The sequence below is a fragment of the Cibotium barometz genome, chromosome 37 (assembly GCF_041138505.1).
Source record: "Cibotium barometz isolate CiBa-2024 chromosome 37, ASM4113850v1, whole genome shotgun sequence".
Classification (NCBI taxonomy): Eukaryota; Viridiplantae; Streptophyta; class Polypodiopsida; order Cyatheales; family Cibotiaceae; genus Cibotium; species Cibotium barometz.
In genome coordinates this window covers 9,849,269-9,863,348 of record NC_141082.1, presented here as the reverse complement: position 1 = coordinate 9,863,348, position 14,080 = coordinate 9,849,269, and the positions used below count along the sequence as shown (strand labels likewise).

At 43.4% G+C, this 14,080-nt stretch overlaps 1 protein-coding gene across 2 annotated transcripts in view; it reads left to right on the top strand.

The window, feature by feature from the left end:
• Window positions 1-10,783, top strand: part of LOC147616922 (uncharacterized) — a 31,181-nt gene extending 20,398 nt beyond the window's left edge. Inside the window, exons 2-3 of one of the 2 annotated variants that reach the window (XM_086776562.1) lie at window positions 10,362-10,483; window positions 10,608-10,783. In XM_086776562.1, the coding sequence (XP_086632688.1) occupies window positions 10,362-10,479 (118 nt within the window). In that variant the 3' untranslated portion in view covers window positions 10,480-10,483; window positions 10,608-10,783. Of the gene's footprint in view, window positions 1-10,361 lie in introns of both variants that reach the window. The other variant, XM_086776561.1, reaches the window with a different exon arrangement.
• Window positions 10,784-14,080: the final 3,297 nt, after the last annotated feature.

Sequence of the window (14,080 nt, the reverse complement as noted above, 5' to 3'; positions counted from 1 at the left end):
TATCTGATACAGATCCCTATAACTTCAGATTGCAATTCGGAGTTGGTTTGATACTCCAACCATTCCGTACAAATTGGTTACCCTTGATTTAATATAATTTTTGGTAAAATTGTGCTGATAAAATTGTGATAATCATCATTTTGCATTTAACCCTTCGTTAATGCCTGTAAATCTCACTCAAATTCAAGATTATTCACAGCCAAAGTTGCATTTGGAAATGTGCATAAGAATGAATGCTATACGCATTATGTATTGGGCACATTACATCAGTGTAAATATGGGATCAGACACTGCCCTTGTCCAGAATAAGGCAAGAGGTAAGACCTCCCGCATAGATTTGGGTTTGCATTACATAATGACACAAGATAAACAGAAAAAGCCCAAAAGAACTGTCAACAAATGTTTAAACATGTTGCTCACATGGAGCAAGAAGACCTGACGAACAAGCTCATGGCCACAGCCATGAAAGAAGAAGATCTAAAGGAAGAGAAGCTGCCACGACAAGAAGACTGAAGACAAGAGAAGATGTGAGGCTCCAAAGAGTGAGGAGCCATGTGAAAATCTCTGAGAGAGAGAGAGAGAGAGAGAGAGACCCCACAACCCAATGTAACCTGTCCCAACAAAGTAAAACCACCTCTGAGCCACCGATGATGTAGGCCACGTGGTAGATGTATGTGTGAGCACTTTAGTCAAGGTCGCGGGCAACTATAGTAAGCCTTTGACACATAGAGAGAGAGATTGTCAAGGACTAAGTGTTTAGGGACTTGAGGCATTGGTCGCAGGCTATCAAGTAAGAGAGAAACTTGGTATAGGGTCCACGTGTGCTAAGATAACTTGAGGGGAGTTGTGCTAGACACTAGTCGCAGACTATCAAGTAAGAGGGAAACTTGGTATAGGGTCTAGGTGTTCTAGGAGTATTCACTTGAGGGGAGGTGTTGAAATATACAAGTGAATAGGGTGTGTGCGAGAACAAGTCCTTGGTTAGAGGCTGTAAAAGAGAATGTGTAAATGTGAAAGAACCTGTGAAAAGGTGAGAAGAATCTACTGGGAGAGAATAAAGGGTAGCATGAGAAGATTTAGGAAGTGTGGAGATATTATGGGAGATATTCTGGGAAAAGTGAAGAGGTGGAGAGAATCAAGCAAAAGAGGTGGAGATATTCTGGGAGAGGTGGAGTGAATCAAGGAGAAATCAGTGGGATTAGATGCTTGGATGTAAACTCTATAAATTGAGGCATTAGCCTAATGAGAATTTGCTGGTTTTTGATTATCCATGCCTACATTAAGCTATTTGCTAATTACTCACTAATTACGTCACTAATTACTCACTAAATGCTAATCACTTTGTTAATGATGTTGATTCTAGTGTTTGATCCACCATAGCTCATCACATTGCTCTAATTTCAACAGCTGTACCACCCATTGTTCCGACTGTACCAGCTTCTATACTTGCTTTACCAGTCCTTGTACTTATTGTACTAGTCACTATACATGTTGTACCAACCATCGTACCTGCTGTACCAACCATCGTACATGCTGTACCAGCCACTGTACCGGCTGTACCAGCCATTGTACCTGTTGTACCGGCTGAATGGAGAGTTGTACTTGCTGTACCAGCTCTATTGCATGAAGACCCGTGGTTTTTGGGGAAGAATCAGTACCCACACGGAGGTATATGGATTATGTTGTTGGCTCGGCATTTCTACAGCCTATGTCCCGGCTTGGTTGCCTCGTGTTGGGCTGTGTTATGGCATTTGTATATGGATAATCCGGCATCTCCCGTGGGGAGAGTAAGGCTCTCAAAGCTTGTACATGATATTATTCTCCTTGGGTAATAAAATACTCCAAGGGGGGGGGTCGGCCCATTCCGGCCTCTATGTGGTGTCACATGTGCAAGATCCATTTTCAGCATCTGTGGATGTTTTGTCCAGCTTTTATGTTTTATGCAAAGTGATGATGGATGTGTTAAGGCTATGGCCATGTTTAAGTGTTTTAATATGTATTGATGGTATCAACAAGTGTGTCAAAGGCCCTAGTCCCCCGGGCACCCGCCACGAGTTACATTGGTATCAGAGCATAGGCTTTCTTGGAAGCGGAGGCTTCCTTCTATCAATAAGGAAGAGAAAAGATCTCAAGTGGGGACCACACTTACCATCATTGCTGTTAAGCATGGCCAGCCGCTTCATAGCTTATGAAGCAAGAGCATGAGCAGCAGACAGCTTGTTGATCTAAGGATTTATGAATTCACAAAATTTATCTTGGAAGTATGGAGTTGGCTTTATGTGCACACGTTTAGCACTCTTTCCATATGGATATTGTGGATTATATTATCAAGCTTACAGGCAAGCTATATGGAGATATATCTCAGGATATCTTAAGGATATGGTGACGAGATATTTCTTTTGGCTTCATGACCAACCTGGCAAAGAAAAGCTAAGTATACTTTGAGTTTGCAAAGTTGGTGCTTTTGCTATTTACTATGAAGTGTTTTTGATGTTCACTAAACCTTGTATAGCTATGCAAGGAGAAAGGTGGTGTTGTTTGCCTTGAGATGGTTTCAGGGAAACATTGTTTATGGCTTCCTTTATTGGGATGGATTATATCTATGGAGATTTCTTTCTTGGACGAGATTTATATAGATATTGGGCTTCACAAGCAATTTATATGGACGAATCTGTCCGAGTTTATAGAGAAGAATCTTTGGATATCTCATGGATATGATGCTTTTATGAATAAAGTCCACCTCTACTCCAAGGTGTGTGGTTAGCACGGAGTATGTGGTAAGAGGTATGGTATACAGGTCTATGGATTCCTGGACTTCTTTTCTAGGGATTTGGATCGATCCTCAGGATTATGGATTACGTTTATGACTCCCTTTTACTGGGATGGATTATTCTTTTTGGCTCCCTTTATTTGGGATGCATTGGACTTATGAAACTCATGGTTCACATACCATGTGTAGTGTTCTCTTATCCTACATGCTCTCTTGAAGATTGTTTCTACCATGTGTGGGTGGAACAATAGAGAGCAGATGGAAGGGAACATGGGCACTTTAGAGGGTAGTGTCGAGCACAATATGCCGTGTGTAGTGTTCTCTTGTCCTACGTGCTCTCTTGAAGATTGTTTCTACCATATCTGGGTGGAACAATAGAGAGCAGATGGAAGGGAACATGGGCACTTGAGAGGGTAGTGTGAGTTGGTGGCCGAAATGTCTATAAACTATGTGTAGCAAAAATGCTTATGGAACACCAGGTTATCTATGCCTGTGAGTGATTGTTTTATCTTGTTACTTGAGCCCACCTCTCATCCAAGGTGTGTGGTCAGAGTACCAACACGGAGTGCAAGTGGTAAAGTGGACATGACGCATGGTTGGCATGGAACTTATATCTATGCCAAGGGTCATGTGGACTGATGCCTTGTTGGCAGGAGACTTATTTTGTCTCGCCCATTTACTTGGGACACTTGGATTATGATATCTGGACTTATGGGACTGATTTGTCTCGCCCATTTACTTGGGACATGATTATGATATCTGGACTTATGGGACTGTTTTGTCTCGCCCATTTATTTGGGACATGGATTTATTTATCTTTATGCCATATTAGAATCACTATCTCCCCATACAGAGGCCAAGAGGTTCATTGTTCATCTCACCATGCATGTGGATTCATGTTGGGATTGTAAGAGGGCAATTCAATGAACACTCCACCATACACGTGGATTCGTGTTGCGATTGTGAAGTGAGTGTTTCATTGTTTCCACACCATGCTTGTTGATCAGAGTTGGGATTGTATGGGAGAACATGGGAACTGTTGGGATTGGGAGAAAGGATTGTCAGAACTATGGAGAATCAGCTTTTCTGTCACCATGGTTTGTGCTCTTGAATGACACCAGTTTGTGTGCATAGCACATGTTTCTGTGTGAGGCACTAGTTTCTTGTGCATGGCACTTATTTAAGTGTCTTAGCACCTGGTTGGTGATTTTCATTGGCATATGATTATCTCATTGATATTGGTGATTGAGACACAATCAGCTCTCGTGCCTGTGTCTAGCATATCTTCCATGGAATTCTCGCCCATTTATTTTGGGACATGATTTTGATATTGGTATTATGGAGACTTATTTAGTCTCACCGATTTCTTTGGGACATGGATTCTTTAGATATATTGGATTTTTGAGACTGTCTCGTCTCGCCCACTCGATGGGACATGATTATATCTTGAATATATGGCTTGAAGCTTAAAGTTGCGGACAACTTTTAAGAAGTTGGAGGATGTCACCAGCCTGCACATTTCCCAGTATGAAAGGAGTCTGGCGGACTCCAAGATGTCTAAATATTTGGAAAGTACAAGCTTTGGGAATGGGGGATTATCCTAGAATACAAAGGACCACACTCCTAAAATTTAGGAGAGTTGCTATTTTTGGCCCGACTCTGATGGAAATTCTGTTCGCGTCATTACATCTGGAATTGAGCAGATACCAAGAGTTGGCAAAGTGCCTATGACAGAATGTCTACTAGTTGGAATATTTTTAGAGATAAAGTTTATGGAAGGACCCATCTTTTAGATTGGGACATGTGGCAAGAAAGTGGACCAAAGTGAGACAAGTGGCCTGACACTTGTTAGAAAGTGGATCAAAGTGAGACAAGTGGCCTCACACTTGTCACTTCAGCTATTGTGTGGCTCTCCACTTGTCATTGTAGCCTTCTCTTGCCATTTTAGCTCATGGGAGGCCTAAATCTATAAATTGGAGCCCTCTCTCTTCATTAATGAAGGCTCTTTTGCTGCACACTAGCCTCTACCACCGTTACAGGCTGCCCTAATGATGGTTACTCTCTTTCTCTCTCTCTTGAAGCTGCCCATGAAGAATACCGGCTATTGGGGACTGTTTTGGAGGCTTCCATCGCGAAGAAATACTGAAGGCAAGGGTATTTAATCATTTATTATGATTTCTAGCCATTGTACTTGTTGTACCAGTCCTTGTACCAGTGGTACCAGCTTCTGTACTTGTTGTACCACCCATTGTACCGGTTGTACTAGCTTTTGTACTTGCTGTACCACCCATTGTATCGACTGTACCAGCTTATGTACTTGCTGTATCACCCATTGTACCGACTGTACCAGCTTCTGTACTTGCTGTACCAGCCATTGTACCTGCTCTACTAGTCACTGTATATGCTGTACCAGCATTTGTACCTGCCGTACCTGTCGTACCTGCCACCGTATCGGTTGTACCAGCCATTGTACCTGTTGTACCGGCTGAATGGAGAGTTATACTTGCTGTACCAGCTCTATTGCATGAAGACCCATGGTTTTTGGAGAAGAATCAAAACCCACACGGAGGTATATGGATTATGTTGTTGGCTCGGCATTTCTACACCCTATGTTCCGGCTTGGTTGCCTCGTGTTGGGTTGTGTTATGGCATTTGTATATGGATAAGCCGGCATCTCCCGTGGGGAGAGTAAGGCCCTCAAAGCTTGTACATGATATTATTCTCCTTGGGTAATAAAATACTGCAAGGGGAGGGTCGGCCCATTCCGGCCTCTATGTGGTGTCACATGTGCAAGATCCATTTTCAGCATTTGTGGATATTTTGTCCAGCTTTTATGTTTTATGCAAAGTGATGATGGATGTGTTAAGGCTATGGCCATGTTTAAGTGTTTTAATCTGCATTGATGGTATCAACAAGTGTGTCACAGACCCTAGTCCCCCCGGGCACCCGCCGCGAGTTACACTGTGCAAGGCTTACAAGACCAACAGGATCACCTTCATGCATAAAGGCCGAGAGCATGTAATTGATGCTAGTGAAGATGGTGATACCATTCCCCTTTGTATCTTATGTACAAATTGAAATTTTTGCAAGAGCACAATGATTGTTTTGCTGATGAGTTACCAAATGAGTTGCCACCCGTACGATCGGAAGATCGTCGCATTGATCTTGTGCCGGGTAGCTCACCGCCTAATAGGCCAACCTATCGTGTAAGTAGCTTCTTCAGAAGGGTTTGGTTTAGCCAAGCTCTTCCCCATATTGTTCACCCGTCCTCTTGGTTCAAAAGAAGGATGGATCCTTTCGTATGTGTGTGGATTATAGAGCTTTGAATAAGCTTACCATCAAGAATCGGTTTCCGATTCCACGCATAGACGACATCCTTGACAAGTTGGATGGATCGGCATGCTTTAGCCGAATTGATCTCAAGAGTGGATATCATCAAGTGCGTGTAGTGCCTGAGGATGTACACAAAACTGCTTTCAAGATAGCATTTGGGCTTTCTAAGTATTTTGTTATGCCTTTTGGTCTTACAAATGCCCCGGCTACATTCAATAGAATGATGGATCGCATATTCCGTGGGTACAGGAAATTTACAAGTGTTTTCTTTGATGACATCCTAGTCTTCTCGAAGACCGAAGAAGAGCATAGAGCTCATTTGGCCATTGTTTTTGAAGAACTCCGTAAGGATAAACTCTTCATAAATGCAAAGAAGAGTGAGTTCTTCTTGTCAGAGATACATTATCTTGGGCATATTGTGTCCAAAGATGGAGTGCAGATGGATCCTGCAAAGATTGATGCAATTCGGAATTGGCCAGATTTGAGTTCGGTGCATGAGATCTGTAGTTTTCTTGGATTATGCTCTTACTACCGCAAGTTCATTCGGCACTTTGCATGGATTGCTTCTCCTTTGCATGATTTGACAAAGAAGAAGGCCGTGTTCAAATGGACTAATGTAGAGAGGGATGCATTCCTCAAATTGAAAGATGCAACTACTCATGGTCCAGTGTCGATTATTCCGGATTTGCAAAAGCCTTTTTGTGTGGAATGTGATGCATCTGGAAATTACATAGGACTTGTCCATAATCAAGAGGGACATGCCGTGGCTTATGAGAGCCGTAGATTGCATGATGCAGAGCTATCTCTTGGCATTTATGAGAAAGAGCTCTTGGCTGTAATTCATGCACTTACTATATGGAAACATTACCTTCTTGGGACTGATTTCATTGTGAAGACAGATCACGAGAGTTTGAGGTATTTTCTTACCCAAACTAAGTTGTCAGAGAAGCATATGAGGATGGCCAATTTCCTCTCTATGTTTCATTTTCAGATCTTGCACACCCCGGGAAAGAAGAATGTAGTGGCCGATGCATTGTCATGAAAACCGTATGTAGTAGCTATCTCGGTTGCCTCTCATGGGGACTTGTCTACCATGCGTGATTTGTATCATACGGATGCTGATTTTGCCACTATTTGGGCTGATTTAATGGCTGGTCATGCACATGCCTCATATGTGATCAAAGAGGGTTATCTCATGAAAGATAATTGCCTATGTGTCATGTCTGACATGAGGCAAAAGGTTTTGGATGAGTGCCATGCTCCTCCATATGTTGGTCATGGAGGCATAATGCCTATTACGCACATGATTGAGCGGTATTTCTTTTGGCCAAGTATGCGGAAGGACATAGAGGCACATGTACGTGCATGTATCACCTGTCAAAAGGACAGCCATTGCAAGGTCACAAGACAAGCATAAAAGGGCTGCCGACAAGCATAGAAGGCAATTGGATGTTAAAGAGAATGATTGGGTATTGCTGAAATTTGACAAAGCAAGACTTGCAAAGAGGCCTGGCAAAGAGGGTGTATATCCTAAGCTTGCAACTAGGTACTATGGGCCTTTTGGAGTGATCGAGAAGATCAATGAAGTGGCTTTCAGATTGGCATTACCTAGTCATTAGCACATACACAATGCTTTTCATGTGAGTCTCCTTCGCAAGTATGTAGGCCTGAGCCCAGTGAAACGGTCATTGAGGATCCACCAGAAGTGGATGAGCTTGAGGAGATCTTGCAGCCAGAGCAGATTGTGTATCACAAGGAACGCAAGCTTGCTGCAGGCAAAGTTGTGAGGCGTTACCTTGTGAAGTTTAAGAACTATCTTCCCATTGATGATGCTAAATGGGTAGATGAAGAGTTCTTCAAAGATTGCCCGCATGTGCTTCAGACATATTTGGATGCTTTTCAGTTGCAGACAACTGTTTAGAAGCTAGGGGGGATGTTACCATTTGGCCACCCAATTGGTCCACCCGTGCTTTCTTATCATATATGTACATTGGACTGGTGTCCATGGCAGTTGTATATGCCGGGGATTGATGCCACTCATGTGATACTGTGGACTTGGCTTTCCGTTGGGACTTGTGTCTCTGTGTACATGTCCGGAAATGCTTGGTGGATTGGTGTTCCATTGGGTCTGGTACCTCGTGTACTTGCCTGGAGCACGTCTATTTTGGTATAGTCTCATGAACGGGGATTGTCCATACCAATGCTGCATTGCATAGCATCTTTATGTGCTTGCTTGCAATTGAAATTGCATGCTGTTTTCATGCTTGCTTGACCAATGTGTAGTTCCGGGTAAGGGGACGTCCGTGCGTGTGAAACTGTCTGCTAACATGGTTATGTGGCATGTGACAGGTGGTAAGTATTGCTCATAAACCTAGCCTTAGGAGTTAGCACTAATTTATAAGTGAGTGTGTACACACTTCATTAAGTTTTGGGCGACCAAAACTCACTTATAAATTATGACCAGCCCGGTGTTCACACACACTGATGTCCCGAGGTGGACATAATCCAATGCCCACCGCCCAGACCTTATCCCCTTGGTCAAAGGGAGTAACCAGCCATGTGTCCACTCTAGCTTGCTCCACAAAGCACCTGCCTGCCACCTACAATGGACAACTCACCACCTCTCTCCTCCTCCTCTCTCTAGAGATTGGCGCCTCCTTCATGAGGACTGTTGGGCTGCATTTTCTGCACATTCTCCTTCCCAACTCCATTTCCAAGCTTGCTAAGGTGATTTTCAAGCTTCCAAGAGTGATTCGGGATTCTAATCACTCTCCTACACACTCCCAATGACTGAAATTCATCAAAACAGCTCTCTTTATTGCTGTAATTTTTGGTCTTTTTGCTAAAACCCTAATTTCAGCCCTCCTTTCTCAAGCTGAACCATAGGGGAAGCTTTCCCAAGGTTCCCTTATCCTCTTGAAGACTTTTGTCGCGAAGAAAGGCGACAAATCGAATATGTCGACACTCCCAAGGACTTCCATCGCGAAGACTTCCGCTATCATTGACTCTACTTGCTATTGGTAAGCTTTTACGCTTAAATATGGAAGCAAGTAGCAGGAGGGAGGAACCGGATTACAAGATCACATACCCTGTGTAGTGTTCACGTGTCTTGCAGATTATTGCTACCATGTGTTGGTGGAACAATAGAGAGCAGATGGTAGGGAACATGGGCACTTGAGAGGGTAGTGTGGATTGCAAGTCTATAACGACAACCACTTGTTTGCAATACTTTATTCATATGCATTGGTATGGAAATCTGGCCAGAAATGCCCATGACACTATGTACTTGATTCTCCCAAGATCAATATACTTTATTTGAGGGAGGGTCGGCCCCTCCGGCTCATTGTGTGTCTCTTGTCAATTCAGCAATTTACTTCTTGTATTTGAGCAAGTGTCCATCAAATCTTAGTGTATTTAAGTGTGTTGATTAGCATTGTGTTCAACCAAGTTAGAGACTAGCCGGGGCACTTTTCCCTCACTAGGAGGTGTTTTTCCCCGTGCACAAGAACACACTTTATCTCACTTTTGGGAGTGTGTGTGTGAAGTGACTTTTGTACTTGAGGTCCCTCTCACTCATCTCTTGTACTAGCATTGTGGTACACTCAATTATCATAGTGAATTGAGCCTCCTCCTTGCTCACGACTGCGTCACTATGTGTGTTTGTGCTGTTTATTGCTGCAAACCCTAACACTAATCCCAACATAGCTATGGTGTGATATGTAACTTGTAAAGCGGCAAAGGGGGCCATGACTTTGAGACGGGGCACTCAAAACATGCAACATCAGGTGGTGCATGAAAGTGTGAAATTTGAATGGAAAAATATGAATTAAGGTTTATATCACAAACGATCAAAAGTTAGCCTACTTTTTGAAGATGTACAAAATAACCTGGACTTTTATTGGTATATACTTTTTGATATCTAAAAATATACTTTTTGATATCTACAAAATAGAAACACTCTCGTGCCTTTGTCTGCTCCTCTGCTTCTTTTACTTCCTGCTCCACATCTTGATAGGCAAGTGCATCTAACATTTCCTTTGTGCATAAAACCGGGGCTCTGGTTATCTTACCAACACTCAACTCAAGCATGCATCAAGTGGTAGAGACCCAGACTGATGCATGTGAAAGAAGCCCATGAAAATTTATGGCTGCCACTGGTTGACCATACAGCTTGTTTTTTAAGTGTTAGCTGAGACAGTTTAATTGGTTAATTGCTCTCCCGCTGCTTGAGTAACATAAGGTGTTTTTTTTAATACAGATGGGCACGTAATGACCCACTCCGAACTACTTATAACAACAAGATGGCTGGCATGAATAGGCCTATAGGGAGGCCTCAAGGCAGCAAGAAGCTGAAAGATTGGGAATCCACTAAGTAAGGTGTTAAATCATTGCTGTCTTGATGTGAGTGCCCACCTTCTTGTACTCTTGTATGACCCAGAATGCCACGTCAATCTGCAGTGGGATTAAATACATCAAGTTTTCATGCTTGAAAGACAGATTACTGCCTTTTTTCAATGTTTAAGGTGTGCTAGCAGATTCGTGCCCGTGCTCACATGTACCTGATGCAACACTCCAGGACATTTCTTTGGGCTATGCCTGTAAGTAGAATTGTCTTGGCCAGCCTTAAACAACGTAGGCATATAGATTTGTGGGCATGGCCAGGTGTTTTCACTCGTAAAAGACTCTCTCTCTCTCTCTCTCTCTCTCTCTCTCTCTCTCTCTCTGTGTGTGTGTGTGTGTGGATGTACCTGATAGAGCTCAGATGACATAGAGATGGAGTATTGAGAGGACATGCTGAGAGACAAGGGCCCATAAAAGATGTTGTGCAGAGATCCATCACTGATTTCTTCACGGCACGAGCATCCACATCAGCCACCCATGCCGACACCGCTACATCAACATCAACTCATACCAGCCATATTCACGTCCTAGAGGAGTCCTAAGTGGGCAGGCCTACTCCATCCTACGTGCCAGGCCCCCCTGACTGACCCAGAGCACCGAGGATCTCCACCACACAGAGACAGATCCATCAGATTCTCCGATGACAAGAGGCTTATAGAGTCATGGTTCAGTTTTCATGTCCTTGTTTTAGTTTTTTCATAGCATCGCATACCCATGGTATCATTGTACTATTCATTGTCTCATTCCTTCGTAAATGCTAATAGATCTCTCTCTCTCTCTCTCTCTCTCTCTCTCTCTCCTTTCCCCTTCTCTACCCCTGTTACTTCATGGCTTTATTGTAATACGTGGTCTCAAAGACCTTTAGGTCTTTTGTAGATGTTAGTATAAATTCGTCTCTCTCTCTCTCTCTCTCTCTCTCTCTGTACCACTCCTGCATGCCTTCTCAAAAACAAGCGAGGCTGTTTCTGGTGGATCTTTTGCGTGGCTCTTTTTGTTTGTCATTATTCTTTCTTTTTTGGGGGTCTTTGTATATTAAAGAAGATAAATACGGTGGTTCCCGATAGATACGAGGTTGAACATATGCTTCTCTTTAAGCCTTTATTTGTTCACATTGCCTAGCACCTTTTCTTTGCAGTTTTTACTGCTCGAGGTAATCCATCTTGAAGGCTCCATATTACTGGAAATTTTACTGCTGAAGGTGCATTGCTTGCGTTTTGATAGGAGTTGCAATGCTTGAATAGAAATAAAACTTGCAGCATAAACATGAAAGTTAACAATACAGTTTTATGTGCCCTGTCTTCTTACACATTAATTTATCAGAGACTCGAGAAATGGAATGCTGCCTATGGGTGGCTGTCTACTTTCATAACACTCTCCTGAGTATCTCCTAAGCGATATGAACCCAAGATTGGCTGAGAAAAGGATCTTGGATTGTTTGATGCATTGTCGTCCAGGTGGATGTTGTTTTCAGGAATATTTAGGAGTATGCAAATTAGGTTCTAACCTCGGACATGTGTTTAAGAGAATTGAACTAGTTTTTGTATCTTCCATGAGAAGACACATTCGTACATGCATATCCGCTTGCAAAAATGAAGCAAAGCTACCCACATTGTCTACATGCCTCATAATTACAATGGTTGCCTGCCGCTCATGGAATGTCCAAAGGACCTAAAAAGCTAGTAAGCTAATGTCTAGGCTATATGTATGTACAAAAACCAAGTTGCCGGCATTACACATGGCATAAGCTTAGCCTTATCCCAAAATCATTTAACGTGAAGCGCTTTGCGCGGTTACAAAAGGTAGTTACAAAATAGTTTGGCTGTGCATGAGAAGCAATGTTAGCCATTGTGGTTAACATGCCTCCCTCCCTAATCTAGATTCCGTCGTGAGAATTATTGAGGGCTAGTCGATGATGAGGCATTGATCAAGTCGACAACAAGGCGAAAGAATCTGGTGGTCTGGAATACAATCATGATGCTCAATGAAATTCTTCATCACCCTGACCACGATTTGAGGCTTGAAGTATGGGAAGTAGTAGATCATCTTGTTGTCATTGGCTTTCAAGAAGTCTTCCCATGCCCAACGGCATATGATGGGGAAATAAAGCAAGTTGACCCTTAGCTTAACCTTGTTAGATGTTTTGCTTTTCTCAAGGGGACAATCCTGAAAGGTGTGTTTGTCAATACTACCTATGGCATCGTCATACCAACAGGCATCCAGGGGATCTCTCTGGCGCCCTCCCCTGCTTCCGTGAAAACCCTACATCGCGTTAGTTGGCTAGGTTATGTGGGCGTTGTGCGGGAGGAGGTGGAGGTGGCTGCTGGAAGTTCCTGCTACTTCAGGAGGGAAAGCCTTAATCCCAGCTTCTCTGAGGGTGGTCACTGGTGGTGGAGAGGTTGCTAGGAGTTGGTGGGGTTGAGGGGCACCTATGGGGGATGGTGGTAGAGATGCAGGCATGGGCGAGGTCCTTGACCCTCCTCCCTCTGCTTTTGGAGTGTCAATTAGTCTTCCTCATAAAAAATGGTTCAGTTGCTTATGATTTGACACCATGACTCCAAGTTTAATAAAATCAGATGATGGACTGTGAGGCTGTAAGTATCTATTTGCATCTTCAAGGCTATATCCCCACATGGCAAACATGGACATGGCTCAATCTGGCAGCTTGTTGATGATTCTGCTTAAGTCCACGGTGGAGAGAGGCCTGTTGACGAAGATATCAAACTGCAAATGGTTGAGGATTATAGACTTTTGTAGGAGAGACAGAGGAAGGCTAACGGCTTATGTGAAGGATGGGCAAGCTTGCAAAGCCGAGCTCCTGCAGCAGTGAGTAAGATATCCACTTTGCCCATGAGATACTATGCGGCTGTGCCAGTAGTAGTTGCAATGTTTCCTTTTTCAGCCGCTTCCATCTCTTCCTTGAGCTTGACAATCTGGGAATCTTTGTCTTGGAGGACCTTTCGGTTGAGGATATTGGTCCCCTTTACTACCTCCTTTAGCTCCTTGGTTGCCTTGTCCAGCTGGTCCTATACAGACTTGGTCTCTCCCTCTTTTGCGTTTAACTATGTTGTTTGTGTCTCTACGTGGGCTTTTTCCACATCCAGCTCCTCTTGTAGCTTTTGAGTGGCAAGCCTGTGTTGCTCAATTGTTCAATCTCCACATCTTTGGCCTTAGATTTTCTCCTCGGGCTTTACTGAGAGGAGTTGTGGACTCTGGAGGTCAGCATGTTGTTGTTCACTGGCTAACAACTGCTTCTGTGCATCAAAAAGCTGTTTCAACTTATATGCTCCATGATTTGTTTGGTATGCTTTTATTTGATTCATAAGTAGGGTGATTCTGCCAGCCTCTCACTCTTCATGCTTGCCCTATCGAGATACTCCTTAATGGCTACTGCCCCTGAGTGAAACCAGTTGAATAGTCTCCATGTAATTAGCTGCGTAGCAGTGGGCTATCAACTCTGCAGAGGGGTCTTCCTTGATTACCTTGCCCTTATCAAGCCTTGGGGTTTCCTGGGCTTGAGATGTTAATGGGGGGATTGGTGCCGCCTGCTGGGAAACCGAGGGGACCTGTGAGCTAGTG